The sequence below is a fragment of the Centruroides sculpturatus genome, unplaced genomic scaffold (assembly GCF_000671375.1).
Source record: "Centruroides sculpturatus isolate CEXI.00-Female unplaced genomic scaffold, Cexi_2.0 scaffold194, whole genome shotgun sequence".
Taxonomy (NCBI): domain Eukaryota; kingdom Metazoa; phylum Arthropoda; class Arachnida; order Scorpiones; family Buthidae; genus Centruroides; species Centruroides sculpturatus.
The window spans coordinates 168,288-192,260 of NW_019384455.1; the positions used below are offsets into that span (position 1 = coordinate 168,288).

Genomic DNA, 23,973 nt, shown 5'->3' on the forward strand with positions numbered 1-23,973 from the left:
TATATATTTTATATTTTTTATTTTATAAAAACTATATGTTAATATAGATAATTTCCTAACATTAGTAAGTGAATTTAGAAATAAATTCACTTACTAACTTCTATTTAATCAGAATCATTTTATTTCTTACTTATATTGATTTTCCTCTCTTTAATAACCAGTACAGCTAAATTGTTCACCCATTGTCAAAAATAAAGAAATTTAGTTATGTACACAGAAACATCTAGATACTTATGTTACCATTATTTTATCTAAATAGATATATTCAAGATTTTTTTCACCCATGTTATTTTATATGGATAAAAATTTTTTTACTTTAGTTTTTTAAACAGTAATTTAAGTTTTTAAAAAGTTTATAAGTTTAATTACTGTATAACAACACATACATCAACAAAAAAAAATTTTATTTGTTGATGCATAGATTGATTTTTAGGCTTTCAACATTAACTTGAGATACCATATTTAATTTATGCCATCTTTAGCATTTTTTATTTATATAATTTGTACATATATATATTATTTTTTAAAAAGCAAGTTTATGCTTTGTATCACTTAAATATAAAATTTACTTTAGTTTCAATTATACTAAGATTTTGATTTGTTAAGTATATTTTTGTGAATAATAATTTTTATTAATTAAAACAATGTGCATTACCTGAATAATCAGAAAGCAGTGTAGCACAAATTACATTTGGTCTTCTGCATTGAGGTGGTTTATAATAACTATTTTCGCATTCTGGAAATTGGCAATAGTATTTTTTGTTATTATAAAATGCATAACGCTTGAGTTCTTTTTCAGAAATATCAAACAGTGATGAAATTTCCTCCTTCTGGAAAGCTCTCCAATGGTCAAGAATAGTATTATTTTCTTGCCATAATTTATGTACAAAAGACAATGATAGGTACCAACCAGTCCTGTTAATGCAAACATAAAATCAGAAATTAGATTTTATTAAAAGTTAAAAATAAATCTAGTATGTGATTCTTATACCTTCCAATTGGTCCCAAAGGACCACAGTCTGCTACATTTCCTGTTTGAACCCATTTTTCAGTGCTATTTCCTGGTCCCAGCCATACTTCAACATTTATCATAATATTTGGTACAAAGTTTTTTGATTTCTCTGGACATTTTCTAGAAATATAAGATTGTGAAATTATTTTAAGTAATCGCAGGAAAATTTAATGCAAACAGTTAAAAAAAAACTTACTCTGGGATTTTACAACCAGATATCTGTTGTAAAGTTGAGATAGAATTCCCTCCTTCAGTGGAAACCAAACGAACATCTGCATATCCTAGAACTTCTTTTAATAAGATGATCAAAATTTGTGATACTAATTTATGTGTAACCCTGTTGCTTACTTCTATAGTAATATTAAGATCCCTTCCAACATAGAAAACTTTAGTAGGAGCTACATTGACTAGATGAAAAAATACATATCATTATTAATAAAATATAATTTAAAATAATCATTTAATTTTTATTACATATTAGTAAACTTTTTCAATATCAAATTTTTTACTTATCATTACTTATAAACATTAAACATTGTTTTCATAAATCAATAAAACAAAATAATAAAAATAATGAGAAAATAAATTTTATATAATGTTGTGTAATGAATCCCTTATAAATATTGGATTTACCAATAGAATTTATAAATATATGTAATAACTAATGACTATAAAATATACTGTGTCTGCATGTGTACATGAGTATTTGCTTTGTATTTAGAAATTTTATATTAAGATATTAAAATATGATGAAATGATACATTTTGTTAGAATGACCCTGTTATTTAAAATATGAAGTTATTTCAATGACTATTATAAAAAATTATCATTAAATTTGATAAGTTCGTTGTAAATTCGTAAAGTTTTTTGAATATGAAAATGCAAGAAATAAAACAAGATGAATTTATTATTTAAAAAGATATTTTAACAATAAGTATGATTCAACTTATTATTATTATTATAATAAAAATATTTTAATTAATTTTAGTAGCAAAAACATCCTGTTGCTTCAAATATGTCAGCATACTAGTGCATTTTGTTTAGTGTCTCAATAAAAAGTAATGAAATCAATATTTTCAATATTGATGCAATAGTATTTCAACATAAAATTAGGATACTGGAACCATTAGAAGCAATTCCACTGAATAAATATACAGAATATTTTTGATAATCATTGTCAAATAATTAATATAACATACAATAATGATAAAAATCTTGTAATCATTCTTCATTATCTTCATTTTCCTGACTGGATTAAAATACAATCAGGTTTATATTATTTATATAATTTTAAAATTATAGCCAGTTTATATAACTGCTTTAATGATGAAACTGATTTGAAAAAATTCAACAACTATTGATAGTTACCATTATTTTCAAGGCAGGTTGGTTCACTGTTGACAGAGCACAGAGGCAGAATCAGTGCAATCACCGTCCACCAGACGTTGATTAGCATCATAATAAGTCGACTTCCATTGTCATCAGAAACTCTTCTTCGAAGAGACACTGGAAAAAAAAAAGATTTTAAATTTATATGCTACTAAATGCTGGGCATTAACATCCTAACACATTCAAGGAAACCGCGCCTCTGGTTTCCGCTAACTTTCAAATCGCTTTCCCTAGAAATTTCAGGGAGGGCAAAATATTTTCGTCCAAAATAAATAGATACCTATTAATATTAGAAGCGATAAAGTATTGATCGTAAAAAAAGTCTATTTTAACGCCAATTTGTCAAATTATACTTTCCGGTTTCTTATTTAGAGCAGGGTGTTCCAACGCTTTTTGCGATTTCAGGACGTACAGTATTAATTATAGGCTATGCCCTGACGTTCAGGAGTAATAAATTATGAAATCATCGTTAGAATTCCTCAAACATTTCGGAAATTATTTAAAAATCCGGTATGGAAGGGAACCCCCAAAAAAACTGCACGAGTCATAAATTGAACCATATTGTTTTAGAAGAGTGAATGTAAAATATAATCTATATATAGAAATTTAATTAATAATGCAAAGTAACAATTGTAACAAAAATAAGATAAATTAATTAGTCAATTATATATTTTGTGTAAAATTTAATTCGAAAAAATAAGACAAAACTAAAATAAATCAATATAAATTATTCACAAATATCTCGTATTTCTTGCAATTTTTATTTTTTAAAAAAAGTATTATTTTAAGCAATTTTATGTGATTATTTCCAAGTAAATAGATGCAGATAGAACATCAATTTATTATGGAACACTCGCAGACATAAATAACTTAACTTTATAAACGAAAATTTTATGCGATTTTCTGCAGAAAGTGCCTTGTTGTTTATACTGTTGGAAACAAAATTTCAAAAAAAAAAAAACCAATATCAGTTATATGCAATAGAAACAGTTTTCAGAAATCCAATTTAATCTATTATAATATTTATATAATGTCAAAGCGTTGATTTAATGAATGTTTTAAGATGTAAATATAAGGACGAAATATTTTAATAAGTTTTTGCAAATATTTGAACAGCGAATTTTTATTTTTATCGATATTTTGTCACATTTTTATAATGTTTGTTTGATAAAATGAATTGTGGTCACAGTCAGTTAAACAGCTGAAATTATCCAACAAGGAAATATAATTTAAAATAATATCTAAATTAAACACGCAATTTATATAAATAACGATAAGTCTTTGGTGGAAGAATTCGTTATATTTTAATTTTTTCGTCCACCTTCGAAAGAAATTCGAATTCGAAAAATGTTAAATCGAATGAATTGATATAGGAATAACAACATACTTCCGTAGTAAGTGAAGAACCTTTTGGCTAAAGTCCAGATGTAACTGTTTGTTTTAAGAGGAAGTGCGTCATATTTAATTCATTGTACGATAAATTAACAGTTGTATTTGGAAGCGAAAACATCGTCGTCATCCGTTATTCAATCGCTATGTTTTGAACGATTTTAAAAATTAAATCGAAGAAAATAAAATGAATTTGTTCGACTCTTTTTTTGTTTTGTTTTTTGTGAAAGGAAATTGTAACATTTCTAAGAAAAATTGCGAGAGTTTTAACAATTTAATGAGTACTTTTTGAAGTAATAGCTTTTTTCTCCCCCTTCAATTACTGAAATTATTCGAGTGATAAGTCATAAAATTTCTTCATTTTTTATTGATCGTTGATGATTGATTGATTAATTATCTTATGAAATCTAAATACTTAGAGTAATTAATGAGTCTGTACTAAAATTGAAGCTCGCTAAGATATCGTTCTACATTTGTTGAAGTAACAAAAGATATTCCTTCTCCCTTTCTTTAATATAGTAGCTTTTTTTTTTTTTTTTAAGTAAAGCAATGCGAATTAAGTTTTTCGTTCTTCTTTTTTCCGAAGTTTTACGAGCAGCTATACTTTTTACGATAAAGTATCCACGAAATCCAATTTTCTAAATGTTGCAATTTTAAAACACCGTATTCTACTCCCGACATAAAAGTTGATCAAAAATGTACTTTACTAATATCCGGAGATCCCTCTTTCATCTCGAAAAGGAGCTAATAAAAATGTTGAAGAAACGGAGAGTTGAAGGAACTAATAAAATGAAAAAAGTCTTCAGCGAAACAAAAGTTCGCCCATTTAATTATTAAAGCTATAAAACTTTTTATAAACGTTTTTATAATATAAATGCATAAATGATGAAAGAAGAAGATAACGTTTTTAAATTTTAAAATATTATTGTAATTCTCTTGGAATTAAATATATAAGTTATGGCTATCTTTAGTTGTAAGATAAGTCTCAATTAGATTTTATATCGGGAAGAAAAGGAATATTTGATAATTCTACCACAGATTTAAGTAGAGGTGTTCTCAAATTACAAGAAGTAAATCGATATTCTATTTTAAAATAAGGAAAGATTAGAATTTAATAGTTATGAAGTTCATCAAAATAGTCTCTCGAAAAAAATTTTAATTTAATTAATCTTTGATTGAGTAAGCCGTAAAATATAAAAGTTTTCGTGTAATTAGTTTTTAGTACGAACGTCTAATATATATATTTTATTTTTAAAAAAGTAGATTCTTCGAAATTACTCTGTCTTAAAATCCAGAAAGATCTTTAAAATAAGATTCGAGTCTTGAAGAATGGATTTATTTTCGTTAGAAAATGTCTTTTGATTTTTTTTAAAGACGATTTTATTATTATTGAAAAATATATTCTTATATTTCAAATCATCTAAGTGAAAGACGGTAAGAAGCATAACAGACCTAATCATTTTTCAAACGAAAGCCGTATTAAGGAGACAAATATCCGTTTGCAAATGATTATTAATTAATTAATGATTGTCTGTTAATGATTTTAAATTAATTTATAAACTTATGAATTGCAAATACAGTAATTAAAATTTAATCCTAAAATAGAAGACCCAATAAAAATGAGGTAATCTAGTGTTAAAGGTTGTAATTTTATCCGAGACGTTTAATTTGGAATATTAATTAAGGTTTTTATATTAAAATAAAAAACATTATTGTTATACTTAATTTAACATATTCATTTCTAGTTATAGATTCCTCTGAAAATTGAGTTTTGCTTACGATATTAAAAATAACAATGTTAAAAATCAATAACATTTTAAACTTATTCGATATCGAACTATTTAAAAATGCTTTTAAAAGAGTTTTACATTCATTATATAAATCTGTGCGCTCAATTGGGTTAATATATATTTTTATCAAAGCTGTTATTCAACTCAACAGCATTATATTATTTCCATACTTTATAATATTTTTAAATTAATGTAACATTTAATAAATTTGAAACTAGTTTATTTGATTTCTGTATAACAGATGGCACAACAAACATTTTTCTCAAGTAGGTAATCGCATGTGGATTAAACTATTGATAGTTTCAGGGATTAACTCTGCTTGCTGACAGATTGAAATCCACTACTTTCGTATTATCAAAATTATTATTAAAATGAATTTAAAACGCTTTTAAAACAACAATTTGATTTAAAAAAAAAAAAAAACAGTATTCTTAGAATGTATAGAATTGTAACTAAATTAAATAATTTTAGAAGAGGAGAAATATTATTTTTTAGTAAAAATACAATTTTATTATTGTAAAATTTCGTTAAAACATAGAAAGAATTTCTTTTTGTTTTAAAATGAAAATGTATTGAAGTTAACATTTCAGTATTCTACATTAATTTCTAATATATTATTTGCTTTTCAGAATTATTTTGTTGGAAAAATTTTTTAAAAGTTATTTTTATAACTTATGTTTTCGTGTTTTAAATTTTATAAATGTCTTATGTTATTCTTTTATTATGCATTAAATTTATGAAAACATCTTTTAGCCTATTCAAGTAGATATAAAATATATTACCGTACACATGAAAGAATTTATGTTAGATACTTTGGAATTGTCAGCATATTTGATCGAAGTTAAGATGTGTTGAAGTATCCCCCCTCATTTTTTTTTATTCAAAATAAAAATTTGTTGTTTATTTTTAATATAATTTAACTGCTTGAATTTCAATAGAAATAAATTTAAAAAATCGAAAATTTAAGATTGCAACAGTGAGATTTTGCTCAGTATTTTAAAAACCTTATGAATGCCTGACTTGTCTAATCTTACCAAACTTGGTAAAGAGAGAGTACGTTGGGCCTCTAAAACTATTTAAAAAATTTTAAGTCTCCTCAGTTTTCGAGATATTCATCTAACGCTTACGGACAGACAAAGTATAGAATGCTAATATAAGCTTTTTCTTTATCATAAAGCTAATATTGTTTCATGCAATTTTGTCGAAAGCATATTTTCCTAGAAAAACAATTTTAAATACAAATTTAAATGCATGTTTTTTTTTTTTTTTTTGTTTTATGTACGACTTATTTAAAATGTTTACAATACGATAACGTCTTCGAAACGTTTTTCCAGCACGCTAAATTATTCAAAATGATTACAGGTTTGATGCTTCAAACGCTCTGAATATTCTGTTGCGTGCTATTCAGGCTATTTATTATTCTTTCAGATTTGCGACGGATATTTCTCCATTCCAAATATAAAATTCTTATCGATTTAGATCTATATTGTTAGACTGAAACTGAGAGATTGGCGTATGTTTCCAACATATACTCCTCCCATCTTGGGTCGAAAATAAAATAGAAATATTACGAAAACATTTCTCTCGGATAACTTCTCTAAAACAGAAATAAATAAATAAATAAATAATATTTGAATTTAATAAATAAATAAAAATCATACGTAAAGGAATGACAAGCGGATGCGCCACAGAAATAAATAAATAAATAAATAATATTTTTAAATTAATGTAACATTTAATAAATTTGAAACTAGTTTATTTGATTTCTGTATAACAGATGGCACAACAAACATTTTTCTCAAGTAGGTAATCGCATGTGGATTAAACTATTGATAGTTTCAGGGATTAACTCTGCTTGCTGACAGATTGAAATCCACTACTTTCGTATTATCAAAATTATTATTAAAATGAATTTAAAACGCTTTTAAAACAACAATTTGATTTAAANTTTTATAGCATTGTATATAATTTAGTTTTATTTTTCCTATTTTTTTTTATTGTTGTTGAATAGGTGTGTATATATGTAACGATTAATACGATTTATCTGTTGCTTTTCTACAACTTTATCAAAGTAGCTACTGGTAAACAATTGATAAATAGAAGAATATTAAATATCTAAATAGATTGCAAAATATGGCTCCAGTCGGCTTAGACAAGACTATTGCAGATGCTAAGTCGATATGAAAAAAAATCCAGACTGTTGACAAAAGTTGCACATCTGTTCATCTATATTAATTTCTATCATCTCATATATTTATTGCTGTTTATATCATATTTTCTTTCTCGTTAATAGCTAACTACACGACTGAGCTAAATTAATTTTCGCTTAAATTATCCGAGAATTGCTTATTTTAAGATTAAATAACGGCAGTAAGCTGATGACGACACCAAAACTCGGATCCTGCTACTATAAAAAAATAAAAAAAAGATGTAATACAAGTAACTGGCGTCATTATATCAAATTTATCTCTCTGTAATTTGATAATATCTAAATCTTTAAACTGTGCAAGATAATAAGTAAAAAAGAACAATTGCCTTATCGTTAATAATGCCGTATTGCACATTAAACGAGTTAAAAATTATCAAAACAAGAGTGCGTATTTTATTTAAAAAAAAAAAAAAAACAGATTATGGTTTATTGCAAAATTTGCAATATCCGATCCGGTTAGTGTTTCGTCCTGTATTCGAAATACCTTTCAACATTTGTAACCTGTTGCATCAGTTGTAATAAACAGGAGATTAATTCGAGGCGGTGCCAAGTGGGTCAGAATAAATTGTAAAAGTTATGCATACAATTAAATGAAATATTAAAACGTTGTATGAGTAACACAGTTAACGAATAATCTACCCTGGATTATATAAATGCGGTAGAAAGTTTAATGATGATTGATTTTTTAAAAAAATAAATAAATAATTCAATATTTTTAGAAGGTTTAAAAAAAGCCTGAAAGATTTCCAAAAAAATAATCGAGTAAATTTTATTTTCTGATTAGCGTGGGTGTATTTTGCAACGTACGACTGAATCGAAACTATTAACAAGAGCATTCGTTTGACATTAAAACGGGAATGGCACAACCCACACGGAGACAATCTGGTCATAACCATAATGTATATTATTTAATGAGTTCAGTAAACGAATCGAACCTTAACCCGCTGTGCTCGAATGGTTGACACAATTGCATCCTCATTACTTGTACGAGCGCAGTTTGACTCTACACCTTACAACAACAGGAAGTTATATTCTTCCCAGTTGTTTAGAAATTCATCATCATCAGTATCGCCATATTTATCAAGCATCATTATATAATAATAGTAACAATAATAATTTTTTAAACGAGGAGAAAAACTGGAGACTTTGAAAGGACGCTGATCGAAAACTCTGAAAGAAAATAAACTCTTGTTTTTTACAATTTTTCATAGGACAGTACCATTTTATGACTTTTAGTAATATCAAAAACCAGCTAAACTCGATCGTAAAACTAAAATCTGGAAGCAGGCGCCGTCCTACTTTCAGACTGGCAAAGGAAGATAAGCTTCAGTCTTATAATAATTGAAAACAATACGAAGATAACATCGGAGAGACATTTGTTAGTAAGGAAACGAATTCATCGTCATCTGTCTATACATTATAACTACCGCGTTATTGTTTAATTAACTGACATTGAACGGGACTTAAAGGCATAATGCGGCACATCCTCCGTAAAATAAAAGTGTTCTTGAATGACGAAATTATGTACCTACGATGAAATTATCCGGAAGTGCACTATCTACACTCTTCCTGTTTACGTATTTGAATTTGACAACTACCAGCTGTAAGTCACGTGCCACGAATGTGTGTTTGCCTTAAGGAAAACCGTTCAATGTCAATCACGTGGCCTTTTATCAGCGTAGGTAGTTTCATTTTATTATGTTTAGCGAGTAAACAATTTTTATAATTTCGCAAAGTCGAATTATTATTTTCGTTGGCATCTTGGCGTTATCTAACTTCCCGGCGCCATTACTAGTTCCACCCCCTCTTAAAGACGATAGAACAAAGGTGAGTGACCGAATATTACTGATAAATTTTCCCCCATCATCTGGTGTTTGATTTTGACGTAGGGAACATAATTTTGCATGCAATTACCTTAAATTCTTTTGTCTTCATTACAGATTGATGAACTCGGAGGAAAAAAATTGTTTCGTTTTAAAAAGATTCCTACTAATTTACTATTTTTAGACATATTTAAAAATATCAAAATATTTTTGTAGAGGTGACTGAATTGTTATTTTTCTCCACAGAGAAGACTAAAGCTATGACCTTGTTTATTCTTAATTTGATTAAAGAACAAGCCCGATTAGTTATATTTTTAAATTCTCAAGTTCAACTAGTCCATAAATTTTATTGAGGTCACGTTTTGGATGAATTTCAAGATAAATTTTTGGAAGTATTCACATACGATTTGTAGCCTGTATCAGCATCGCCATCCATTTTATATGTTTAAAGCATCTCCTTCAGATCCGCTAAACATTCTTCAAAATATGCAAAAATATTCTTTATGTCCATATCTTACAGAGGAAATTATTCCCACATTTTATTATCATTATTATAAAATTTAACGTTAAATCTTTAACACAAAGACAGGTGTAAGTAAACTTTTTTTTTTTTGTAGCGTATCATTTCAATTAGATTTTTAAAGATTTCAGCAATCGCTAAGGTTATTCAAAGGGTATGAGAATATTCGCAGTTATTGATAGAACAGTGTGCTGCATGGTAAACAAGTGATAAAAAAAATCCCCTATTTAACAATAAGTTCACATACCTTTATGGAAAAAATATTTAAAAATATTCATGCCAATTTTTTTCTTCCATAAGCATGAATCGAGAACAAAACTGCTAATTGCGATGCAAACGTGTCTCGTTGAAAAGAGCAGTTATGTATCGCATAACAGGACAAGAATTAATAGCTGCAAACAGTCTGTAATCACTGTTTCGATGGGACTTATGCCAAAACTGCTGTCCCTGAAACGAATTCGCTCTTTGTTGTTGACGTCACTTTTTGGTCAGTGGTGGTCTTCGATAGCGTTCAGATTATTTATCTCTATCGACTATAGTTATGTTTCAATTCGTTATGAAATAAAATATAAAAATAACCTCGAAAAAAATGACGATAATCGCTTATGACTTCATAATATACGATGGGAGCAAACCAGGCTTCTGAAATTCAGTTATGTCTCCTCGATGGCGCCCATAACCATAGCAAACCGTGTCTTATAATGGCCGGTTTGAAAAGTAAAAAAGTGCAAGTCTTTCGTTCGAAAATATTTAAATTCTACCCACATAACTATAAAAAAGTAATTTCTTTAACTAGTTAAAGTTTCAAGGTCTCCCTTATTGTTCTATCAATGCCAGAAGACAAAATAAAAACGGAACACTTCATATCACTCTTCTGATAGGATAACGTTATAAAATAAATGCTTAAAATTAAATTTTCTCGCTAAGTTTTTGAATAAGTTATTATGAAAAATGATCGCCGGACAAATGGGAGGTTTCTTAAAATGCCAAGTAATTTTGTACAAGAAAGATTTATGAGCGAACCACGGATAGGGGAAACAATGTAATAATTTTTAAGTAAGTAATGCGATGATTTGTAGTTGCAGGTGAAGCGAAAATGACGAATATTGATCGTTCCTGTTAGTGATGTGACAAGTAATACGACAATCCACCGATCGAGGGGGAAAATCGATATCGAACTTTTCGGAGAAGAAACAATAAAATCAAAATCTCAAATTTCGTCAATTCCTATCCGAAGTTTCGTTCATTAAAAATTTATTAATTGGTTTTGGCAATAGTCTTATGTCCTTGGCAAAAGACACTAACTTATTTTACGATGGAAAATTCGATTTAATTATTAAATTTTTCATTAAAAGTTATTACCCACTCGATTAAGAGAACGAGCGTCGTTCTTCAAAATTTTCTCCAATGTATATTTAAAAGTAACATTTAGACACACGTTTTCCTATATGAGCGCTTTGGGTTATTTAACATGGGGCTGCCAGTTGTTTATGCAAAGCCAGAAACAGTTTTCGAGCGAACATTTATCGCCTTTCACCTACACAAACTGTTTTAGAAATGTCTGGCACAGTTCCGTTTTCCGAAAGGAAACAAAATCGAATGGTGACTATACCATAAGAAATTTTATGTAAAAAAAATCTAAGAGAATTACCTTTAGCCGCTATGTTTTTGGCATAAAATCATTCTAAAATGACAAATTGAAACTTCGCTCGTTTTGCAGGCTCTTCGTCTATACTATGAAAAAAAAATAAAAAATACGAAGCGGCTATTCGAGTCACCACACTACTTTTCGTATATAGCTTTTAAATCTAATCACCTAAAAATATGCTATAAAGTGGCTGGCGAATGGTTCCTTTTGACGTCAATTCCGATAAATTTCATGATAATTTGGTTCGACAACCGGTGACCACGTGATCGTCACTCGGCTGGGACGATTCTCCCTCGATCACGTGCCACTTTATGTCACGCAGGAACATACCTTCAGACATTCTTCGGACGTAATGTCATTGGAACGTATTTTATTTCTTGTTCCTATTTACAGCGTTATGGCACGTTTATGCATTAAATGAGCGCGAGATAACCATCTTCCCATACTAAAATTTATAAGACAATTAACCGGATATCTACACGTTTAAATCTTGATTAGCCATCGGAATCATAACAATCTCCACCTTAAATAGATTGCTTTTACGATGCAGACGGCTGTTATAAAATTGCAAACTTACCTTAAAAGCCGGTGGAGGGAATTAGTTTAAGTAGAAGAAGGAGAGAAATTCGTATCAAAGTTCGATTTTTCGGGGGTTGCAGCGCGAAATTCCTACGAACTAAGTCGCGTTCTATACATAGCAATAGTTAAATGTGGAAAAACCTCTTTTGACATGGAGGTTACACTGGAACACTTTAAAAGTGTCGCACGGCACGGACGAGGTTAGCGTTTTTGTCAATTATGAAGTTGTGACTTACCATTTAACTTTGATGAGGTACCAAAGCGCAATATCCGAGTTGTATCAAAACAACAAATCAGTGATGTCGACCCACTTCTATACTACTAGCTGGCTTTTGTGGCGACATCTGGTCGATAGATTTGGCATCGGTCCAATCGTCTAAAGTCTTTAATAAGTCTAGTGGACAAAATCAATCGTTAATCTCGTAATGGACGACGTAACGATTGTGTCGATAACCTAACTCAACATTGTTAAGACCCTACACTGTTTTGTTCTGTTTGATTTTTGGATGTGGAGATTGTTTGCTCAGTGACGTAATCCGTTCTTGTTCTCAGTTTTATTTTGGTTCCGTTCTTTTTTTCTTTATTTTTCCCGGTTATTAGTTTATATTTTGGGTATACGACCTTAAACTATCGTTAAAAATCACGCTGGCTTTTATCAATTATTTTTTATTTTTAGTTTGGGTGAACATTATTAGAATTTTAGAGTCAGTGATTTTATTTACGGTTCTGGCTGTAAACAAGAATTCTTTTTTGATGTTTCTCGGTTACTTTAGCGGGTCACCTGTCGGAGTATCTAGTTTTAATGCGGGGGGTTGTTAGATAGTTGTGGCAATGTTCCAGTTTTCATGGAGAAATAAACAACGCGTTCATGCACTATAATCCAGTCCAGCTTTAATTATAGGTTTACCATCAGTTATGCATCTAACGCGCGAAGAAAAACAGTTACGCTGCTGTTGTTTTCGGTGGAAATTAAGCGCGACTGTGCAATATCAAGCCAGAAAGATAAATAGCCAGAAGATATTCGATATTCACTTTGTATATCAATTCCTAACGCAGTCAATATGCAACTACTTCTGCAATATTACCTTTACTTTAAAAAGAAATAATTGACACTAAACTTATCTCAGATAAACTTGGCGTTTCGTTTCTAGAATTATACACATTTATCCTTGTTTCTTTTTTTTTTCCTTTAAATCAAAAGAACTTATTTTGAAAAGAGGACATATTTTATAAACATCTCATAATTAGCAAGCATCTGAAATTACCTGCTCTAATAACTAATTAAGATCTAGTTAATTTATATTTACGAGGATGTCGATTCCAAGATGAGAGAAATGACATGTAGAAACAGCAAGGAAAAGGTTAGATTTATGAGAGTTTATATTCTTCCTGTTTTGTTACAATTTGTACCTTCGTTTAATTTGTTTGCCTGTCAGTATATTTCAACGTTGTAAATTTTCCTCTCGGTTCTATATCAAAATATAAATAAGCTTATACTAAGCAAAATACCTACGTTATCTTTTATTTGTCGACTGCAGAATTCCCGAATATTTTCTGCAATATCTGAAGAATTTTCGAGAAAAAAAACGAATAAATGATTCTAGAAGATCTAATGGAAATTCTGATGGCATTTTCACTTATGATTTTATTTCTAGATGAATTTAACATCTTTTTTTTTAATCATGAAAAAGTTATACGGTTCTTGATTTATGCCTGACAAACCGAGTATGAATCTCTCTCTACACTTGCACTTAGCCTAAAATTTTACTTGTTTGTTATTTACGATTGTTTTGCTGAAAATATACAGGTTTATCGTGAATATCCGAAAAATTTTACCGTGGCATTAAGCGTGTTTTACATCAAAAAGTTGTTCTAGTTTCTTAAAATAAAAGGAAAGAAATAGGTGTAACTAATATATAAACTAGTTTTCGAAAACACGAATTTATAATTGAGAAAGAATTAATAAACACGACACAAATTTATAAAATCGCATCATAACATACACCTATTTTTAAATACTGTATTAGGAAATCAATATTTTTTAACGAAATAATTAATTTATTATTGAATAAAAAAACAGGATGATTCATGCATTGAGCAACCCGATTGTGTATAATTAATCATCAAAAGATGGCCTTTAACGATTCTCGAATAACTTAATTATAAATAGAAACCAATAAAAAACTTTATTAAAATTTCTTTAGGTTTCTAAAATCGATATCTAAATCAAAATTTCCAAACTTTAACACTCACAATTTAATAACTAATATAATTTAACTCGACGCTGTAATGCTTCACTTTCAAAACTTTTCGGTTATTTATCGCACAGGGGGAAAAAAAATATATTTACCGAAGAAATCTTGAATGACATTTTAGATAAAAGGAAAATTTGCAATGTACATTAAAGGGTTTTAGAGTTTAAAATAATAATAATTAATTTAATTAAATGAGAATTTATCCTGTTTCGTAAACATTATATCAGTAGAGATTGTGACCTTTCGCTCCTTTTTTTAGTTGCAACATATCAGCGCGATTAGAAATTAATTGTTAATAATTTCAACCAATAATATACAGATTTTTATTGTTTCTAACGTATTTTTTTTTTTACTAGATTAACGATGTAAAATGCGCGCAATACGCGATACAAAAAGTGATAAAAGAATTCGTAATCAATTGTGTAGAGGTTTGAGTTCCTAAATACTTTCAAATAACTTAACGTAGCTTCTAAACGAGTTATTTAACACTTAATAAAGAAGAAAACTGTATTAAGTTTGCTTTCGGCTCTATAGTAAAAGTAACGGAGAGGGGGAATGACGTCAGGAGTTCCTGTTTGAACAAAAGCAGCAGGAACTCTCGTAGGAGAAGTCTCTTCTTGATTAATGCGACCAGTTCGTGCACAATCGAAGGTCAGTTATAGTTCTATCTACTGTTTTCCTTCGTTTTTTCCCCCTTCCTACTGGAGTAAGTGACCTTGACGACACGCACCGCTAACCAACACGGGCCCGGTTATAGGAAACTGGAAGGTATCCAATCCTATCCGTTCCTACCGCATTGTTTGTGTATTAGAGATGCTTCGAGGAACAGGTTCCTTCGTTCCTCACAAGGACAGTTCGACAAAAATGTATTTCCAAATAAAAAAAAAAGTAACACTTTGACAAAAAAAAAAAGTCCGTCGGAGACGATATCGACTTATATTAAAAATAAAACATACAAGGTAAAGGGAACGAACCATTTTATCCAGCGAGGGTTGAACTAGGGCAGTGAAACTAAGAGACCCCTGTAGCTATCTATCATCTAGACTTTTTTTCCCTTCCACTCAACGGAAGCTCGTGCTGTCTCTCCCTCCCAATACGTGATACGTTTTGTAAAGGGTGGTGTCTATTTTCGGGCGTTGGTCGCGTTAGAAGTAAACAACGTTTATTACCGGATATACCAGTACTGAAACTTGTCTGGTATTAATTGCTGCGCATTTTAACTATTTAAAACAGTTAAACAGACAAGAATGCAGTCAGGTGTTCACCTTTGACACGTCGTCAAGACACAAGAGTCGCGTATGAGTGCATTTTATTGTGTAACAGTCATGCCACCTATTAAACTGGAAATAAAACTAATAAGAACAGCATAAAGTCCCCGAATACTAGGTTAAGGTTATTGACAATTTAGGAAAACAAATATATATACTTAATTTGAAAGAAATTATACACTTTACTCAGTGTATATATCAATAATTCCACTTTCTACTGAAAATGTTAATACCAATCTAACTTAAACTGACATAAAGTGAATGATTATAAAATCTGAAAATGCTGTAGGCAAATTTGATCTTCCTGCATACTATAATTATCCCGAGAGTAACAAATAAAGTCGACAAATATTAAAAACTGTGCACTCATCGGGGGGATATTCAATTTATAATCAGTTTGACAAATGTTATTCCTGTCATACAAACAACACGTCTCGAATGTCTGTTATTTTAGAAACATTATAACGAAATTTTCCAACTAAATAACTTTAAAAATGTCAATTAAAACAGAAATTTTCGCTTTCTAACCGGTTCCCACAATTTAAAATGTATAAATAATTTTAAATGTTGTTTGTTTGACACCGTTTTAAAATAATAAACTGGGTTAAATAACTGTTTTCGTTTTTTTCCTCGACAAACGGGACCTGAAAAATTGCAAGTACTCGAAAAAAAATCTATACATATATAAAAAACAAAAAAAAAAATATTCTAATTTTAGGACGTTCCTAGTGTCTGTCCGTAAAATTCTTACGCTTGCACGAAATGTATTTTATAAATTAAGTACGAAGGGAATTAGAAAAATCCCCAAATCAATTTTACAGAGATTATTTTTCAGATAATAGTCCAATATAACAAGAGGCAGTTTTAAAACAAAACGTCTCCAATTAGTATTAATGGAGGAAACCTATCCTTAAGGTTAATTGCTAGTGTTTAATGCAATTAGAGTGGTGAATTTTTGAGTGAAAACCGAGCACATACCTTACGCAAAACGAAATCCACGCAGAATGAGGAAGATGCTTCCGTAACGTCCTTCCGTTGTGACACGAATCGCGTTTGTGTCTGGACGAGGCGAACAGCCCAATAACCTTGAAGGACGTTCGTCCACGTGACTAGGACGTTGCGGATTTCCATTCACATCTTTAACGGATACAACATCCAGCATCCAACTATTCCTTTTTTTTTTTCTTTTTTCTTACTTATATAATGTTGTGTACGGAACAAGAGCGTTACTCGACGTCCTACTTATTTGTCATCCACTTAAATTACGACGGCTATTTTAAGTACAGAAATGAAATTAAACGTCGAAATTATTGTTAATTCGAATATAATTTATATTATAATAATTGTTACTGGTCTTATAATTAGTCCAATCGAAAAGTTATGAGTTATATCGTTACGTTTGGCGGCGAAATATCTGTTAAATAGTTTCGGAATCGAATCGAATAATTAAATTATTCGCCTTTTAAAAATACGTACGAATGATTTAGCCTTGATTTATTTAAGAATGTTATTTAAATAAACAAAAGTCGACGTTAAAATAAACAAAAACGATTAGATTTAATGAGTTTTTTCCTTCCAAAGATAATAATTATAGTAAGCAGTCGTTTTAAATAATTTATTTTTCGATTTTTATTATTTTAATTGCGTGCTGCTTTTAAACAAAAAGGAAACATTTCCTGATAATTTTCACTTCGATATAAGTCGATAACTACTTTAATTTTTCATTTCTGCGCCAATTATCTATTGTAAATTCGTTAATAAACACCAGTCCCGAAATCTATTCTTTCGTTTTTACTCAGGAGGAAACACGAAATTGTCGATTGAATAACACGTATCTCGAGTTACGAACATAAAAAATCAGTAAATAAGAGACGACACGATGGCAAATTGACACACATAAACACACAATTACATTTGGTGTAGTAACAAGGCGACAGCGACAGCGACAGCGACGACAAAAATACAAAAGTTGTGTATAGGAGACAGACACGAGCGATGACAAACCGTCACACGCGAGGCAAACACCAGATGACAAACTATTGAATATTGTCGGCAGTCAACAAACCGAAGCGGGACAAATCGCACTAGGATTATTCGGTCAATAACGCTCGACACATGTCCCATTGACCGATAAATAATATAATCGAGTGTTTATTAACTGTTTACCTGTTGTTGTTTTTATTGTTATTTATATATTTATTTTTTTATTGCAAAGCTATTTTAGGAAATAAACCGAATCGTAATTTGTCTGATGTGACAAAACGGGACACAACAACTTCTTGCCAGGTCTTTGTTTACTTTTTTAACTCGTTCTCCTTTCTAAATTTCGCAACTTCTAACTACTAAAAGTTAATAATAAAAACGATTCGTCAATCACAGCAAGAACCTAATTTTTAAATGGCTACCCGTAATTAATTTATAATCGTGTTTTTTAATTTTATTATTCAATATTAATTGATTATGAAGAACCGATAAACTTATCCACAGCGAAGAGGTTGTTTATTCCTTCTGACTACGGTTTCGAATCTCACTTTGGCATGAAATCTGTCTATTCGTCATCTATTTACGAGTATTTAGTTAGATAAGACTTCTAACCTCTAAAACTTGTGCAAAAACTCATTAAAACTTCGGTTTATATATAATTATTACTACTGCGAATGCTCTACGATAACTTCCGCCCATTAAAGACTCTTATCCTGTATTGTATTACAATACATTTAGCAAAAACTATTCCATAATGCTGCCATCTCGTATCGTTTACGTGAATTATACGCTGCTTGATTATCATTGATAATTCTTATGTATTTATTTATTTAATAAATACAGTATATAAATAAATAAAATTTGTTAAGTGAAATAAACCATAAGGCTTTAACGTCTGGATTCCGTTTAAAACTAATTAGTAATAAACGTTTTGGCTTTAAAGAAATTTTCGAAAGTTAGTTTGAAGACTGGCTGCTTGCCTCTATTGTTATACGTGGAGAAGAATTATGGGATGTCAAACAGGTAGTTCTGGGAATTTAACCTCCTCTGCTTTACAGCTTTATTGCTTTTGTATAATATCATTCTGAGATTTTTACTGTTATAGCTATCAAATGTATAAGATACTCTATAAGGCTAATGCCAAGAATTCCATTTCGCAGATGATTTAGGCTTTGTATTTGTCTTTACGATACTTTCTGAACATTTTTTTAGTATCGAATACATTTACTAAATAAAGTGAATTTTAATAAAAATAGTAGTTTTAACCAAATTTAATGTTACATGTTCGTAGCTTAATAATCTAAATGGTAATGAATCAGAAATTATTACGCTCATGGAGTTAAATTATTTGGAAGATCAAAGAACACTTTCAGATAATGTAAATAAAATAATTCGAATTATAGAGAAAAATAAAAGTTTATATAGAATAGGATTAAATGTTTTGAATACGTACATATTATATTTTCACCATTGTTTTTGGAGTGATTCTCACTTCTGTGACGTCTCTCCAAGCGCCGGCAACATCCGAGATGTAAATCCTGTCTGTTGACATTCGACGTGTCTTTCAAAACGTCTACACGTGATTCTGACGTTCTGCCAGTGATGTTTTGGAATGGAACAGATCGAGCCTCTGTAAGAAAACAAAGCAAATAATCAAACAAAGAAGACACCAGAATGGCTTCTGCTCTTTGATACACCTGAGATTCCATCAAAGACGGATCCACGATCAAATCTGGGGTGGGGAGGCGATTTTTAATGTGTGTCATAAAATAAAAGTTTTAGCGCAATAATAATTACTTAAAGTACTGGCATTTAAGGCTTCAGTCTATGGCTTTGGGGACCCAGAATCGAATCTTGACGAGTAAACCCAAGGATTTTTCGTGAGAGATTCGAACCGTATGTATCAGACCCTTACCATCTACTCGCTTAATGACAGACCCTTACCATCTACTCGCTTAATGAGAGGTTGGTTAAACTTACGATAACTATGGAATAAGGGCTTTTTAAAATTTATAGGGAGAAAATAATCGAAAACTAATAATAATAAATCACATAAATAACATAGCAATGTAATAAAATTGAAAAATAATTATAAATAAATTAAAACATAAAACATTAAATAAATGAAGTTCCTGTTAGCAATAAATAATTTTAACATATTTTTAAAAAATGCTTTAATTGGTTGTTTTTCGAGAGAAAAGTGCGGGATAATGGGGTGGAGCCATCCCACCATACATATGATTAAATTCTAATTTGGTTATGTTTATCGGGATGGAGTCCGTGGAGGACGGTGGGGACGGGGACATTCCTTATAAACAACCTTAAAATGCTTTGTTGTCGGACTTAGATGTGTTCTCAAAGTTTCAGACTTCCATCTCGATTAGAAGTGGATGAAATGTGAGTTACAAGATCTAATTTCGATAAGATTTTGGTAAGATTGTTTAATTACACTTTTATTTTATTTGGTCTAGTCTAATGTTAAGATAAATCTTAACTCGGAGACGCGTTTGTATCGCGGAAATAATTAGTTGTGTGATAATTATGATCACTACGAAATAACCGCCATTAGCGGAATCTCGAAAAAAAATGTCATCCTTATTTTTCCTAAAATATGAAAATATAAAAGTATTTCTGACCAAAAAATTTGTAAATTCTAAAAATAAATATAATTATTTCCGGATTAAAAACAAGTAAAATTACTCTTTCTTATCCATCTGTATTTCTGACAATTTTACCATGCATACAATTGTGACAAGAGTAAGCTATAAAGCATTGCTATCAGGGGATTTCAAAAATCTCTTTAATTTCTATGTATTTACGTTATTGAATAGCGTTATTCGCCTAGGATTTTATCCCTTCTTTATTCTTTCATTGATTGATAATATTCTCGTAAGAATTTAAATTTCTACAGCCATCATGATCATTTTCATCTCTCCGCTCTGTGAGCGCTAAGAAGGTTTTTTTCATACATATTGTGGATTCGGCAGGTCGACAATGGATCCCGGCATATTTGGAACAGACCACCCACGAAATATTCCTAGGCAGTTGCTGGCGCCAGGTTCACCAGAGCTGTGGCTCACACATTAACCGCCTCAACCATCGGGTCATCAAATTATTTTATAGCAATAAGGTTATCTTTAATGCTATATCATTTTCAAAAAAAGTTCCAAAACCTTGTACTCTTATCTGTCTTCATTAATTTTAGGAAACGAAAAGCTTACACGAATACTTTTTTCTTATTAATTACGATGAAATTTTTAAAAATCTCACTTAAACTTCTCGCACATAAGAAATCTTTTTGGATTTTCGTCGAGGATCTCGCATAAATTTCATTAAATTAAAAATATTGCATTTTAAAACATAGATAATATGCCGAAGAATTTAATATTCATTTTAAAATTTATAATTCTGGAAATTGTATTTGTTTCTGAAAGTCTTAGGATAATTAAAAATTAATGGCACAAACATAAAATAAATTTAAATAAAAATAATTGTTTTTATATTTTACATTTATGTTTCCATTCGTCCTTTCTAATGAAATATAATTATTGGATGCATTTAATATTACGTTATAGACTAGGGCTAGAAGGACCAAGTCACAGAAATAGCATGGCCTACCATGATTTAGGAGATCCTCCTTATTAAATGAGGTGCATCCGCTGGTATTTTCACTTCTTACCAGCAGGGCTATCAGTTTGTGCCAGAAAAGTCGAACCAACTACATTCCACTTATCCTGTCTAAAGACGAGGCGTCCCAGGAAACTTGTTTGTAGCAGCCATGCTAATCAGTATCTTCAGGCATAGGAAACCTATCACAGGTCTCTCAACAGTGCTGACACCCGTCGAAAAGTCGGCCGCCGGGTCCCTACTCTACCCCCTCCTCTGTTCTGATGTGAAACTGCATCTGCATTATGCAGATGAAGTTTCACATCTGCATAATGTGAAACATAATAGTTCTGATGTGAAACTTCATCTGCATCTGCATTATGCAGATGAAGTTTCACATCAGAACTATTCTATTATGCCATTATGCAGCTCTTTTGCTGCCTGTTCCAGAGGAGATAAGTTCCACTTTGCGGAGAGTTTAATACCTCAGAGAGTGGTCATTAGAAATGATTGACTAATCACGCTATCATGCGAAAAATGCTTCAGTAGGCTTGCACATTTCAGTCAATATGTGGGAATGCACCATCTTTCATAAAGATACTAATCTTTAGACAATTTCTTTGCTGGAGTGCTGGAATGACGAAGTTTTAGAGCTTATCTTCAAATCTAGCGGTATTAATAAAATATGTCACTAACTTGGACACAGATTTTTCTTTAAAAAAAGGACCACTGATAAAGAATGCTGTGAAACCACACATCATCGTTACCTTTAGTGAGTGGAATGGAATTTGTTGGTGAACAGGTAAACGTGGATTTTCAGTCTTACTTGTTAGAGTGCAAATGCTGCACCCGAAATGCACAGGTTATTGCATTGTATCGAAAATAAAGGTTATTTTATGGAGTAAAGCTGTCGTCACTTTACAAGATCGGTTTGATAAATCTAGAAGAAAGGCGAATCAGTCAGCCTATTATAGACTAACCATAACATTTACAATCCAATCGTGGACACATTTCAGAATCAGTAAAATTGAGGTCTACAGTAATTGAATTTTGGTTATTTTTTAAAATTTATTTATTTATTGATCTATAAACGGGTGATATTTAGGGTTGCCATACATCCCGTATATACGGGACTGTCACCGTATTTCACTACTCAGTCCTATATTACTGTTTGTCCCGTTTTCTCAACCAAGCTCCTGAATGGGAAGAAATAGAACGTACTATTGCATATTTACAAGAAACATCGATATTGGCAACACTGAGATTCTATTCAGCCAGTTTGTACATCTAAAAGATTATTTAGAGAAAAATAATACTAACCAAAACTACGAAGCAACTATGAAATTGAGTATGAAAGAGAAATGGCTGAAGTTTTTGCAGATACAAAGCATTGATCAGATGTCATGTCTAATAAAGCTATGCGAATACGTATTTGCCATTCCAGCCCACAATGCAAATGTGGAGCGAATATTTTCCCTAATGTCAACTCAATGGTCAGACGAAAGAAATAGGTTGTCAGTGGAGACAATTGAAGAAAGTTTGACTTGTCATTATAATTTAAGAATGACTTGCGCCCAATTTTATAATTATGTGAAAGAAGAAAATGATATAACTAAGAAAGTAAAATTAACTTAAAAATATGACTGGGGTAAAAAGGATTAACCTTACATCTTTTTTTATTATTTTACGTATTCATTTTATTAGATTGCTTAAACTTTATTGATTTTTTTATCAGAGTAAAATAAACTATTACCTACCCACTTTTTTCATGTTTTATTTATTTAGCACTTAAATAAATGTCTCGTATCAATGCTTGACAATTATGGAAACCCTAATGATATTACAGTATATTGGTGTGTTAATAAAATTGCGCTATTCAAAGATTGGTTCTACAATCAAATATTAAAAACGGGTAAAACCGGGGACAGTCCCCTAAATCGGGGGTCTGATCACCCTACCTATTAAAAAATTATTATATGTGGATTTTCGTCAGATCACTTGCAAAAGTCGCGAGTGTTCATATATCACCATGCAAAAGAAAATGAGTTTCATTTCTCCACAGAATTTATCGGGATCATGCATCATTAACCGGTTTCTGAGCATGGCAGATGTTTTCCGCTTATCATTATCACCAGCAGTGAAGCACCTAGAAGGGGCCAAGGGGCACAAGCGACTAGAGCCTGAGATCCTGTTGCGCTCCTATTGGTCACATTCATTATGCAGACACACATGTGTTTACTAGTAGTTTCATATTTATAAATTATAAGTTTCACATTCATATTTATTTTTTCATGTTTTAAAAATTATAAAATTAATATTTATAAATATGAAAATGAAAAAAATTATATAAATAAAAAATGTGATGTTATAAAAATTTATTATAAAAAAATCATGATTTTATATTTTTAAGAAAGTTTCTAATGTGCTTAATGTGAATTTAATAGGAAAAATAATGATTTTTGATGATTTCATGAATTTGAAAGGTTTTAATGTGTGTTACAA

General features: G+C 30.3%; 1 protein-coding gene across 1 annotated transcript in view; it reads right to left on the reverse strand.

Moving 5' to 3' along the window:
* Positions 1–358: 358 nt before the first annotated feature.
* Positions 359–23,973, reverse strand: part of LOC111620654 — a 35,006-nt gene continuing 11,391 nt past the window's right edge. The window contains exons 2-6 of the mRNA XM_023362627.1: positions 19,319–19,495; positions 2,381–2,518; positions 1,209–1,419; positions 992–1,132; positions 359–915 (exon numbers count right to left, since the gene is read on the reverse strand). Of these exons, the coding sequence (XP_023218395.1) occupies positions 633–915; positions 992–1,132; positions 1,209–1,419; positions 2,381–2,518; positions 19,319–19,495 (950 nt within the window). The 3' untranslated portion in view covers positions 359–632. The remainder of the gene's footprint in view (positions 916–991; positions 1,133–1,208; positions 1,420–2,380; positions 2,519–19,318; positions 19,496–23,973) is intronic.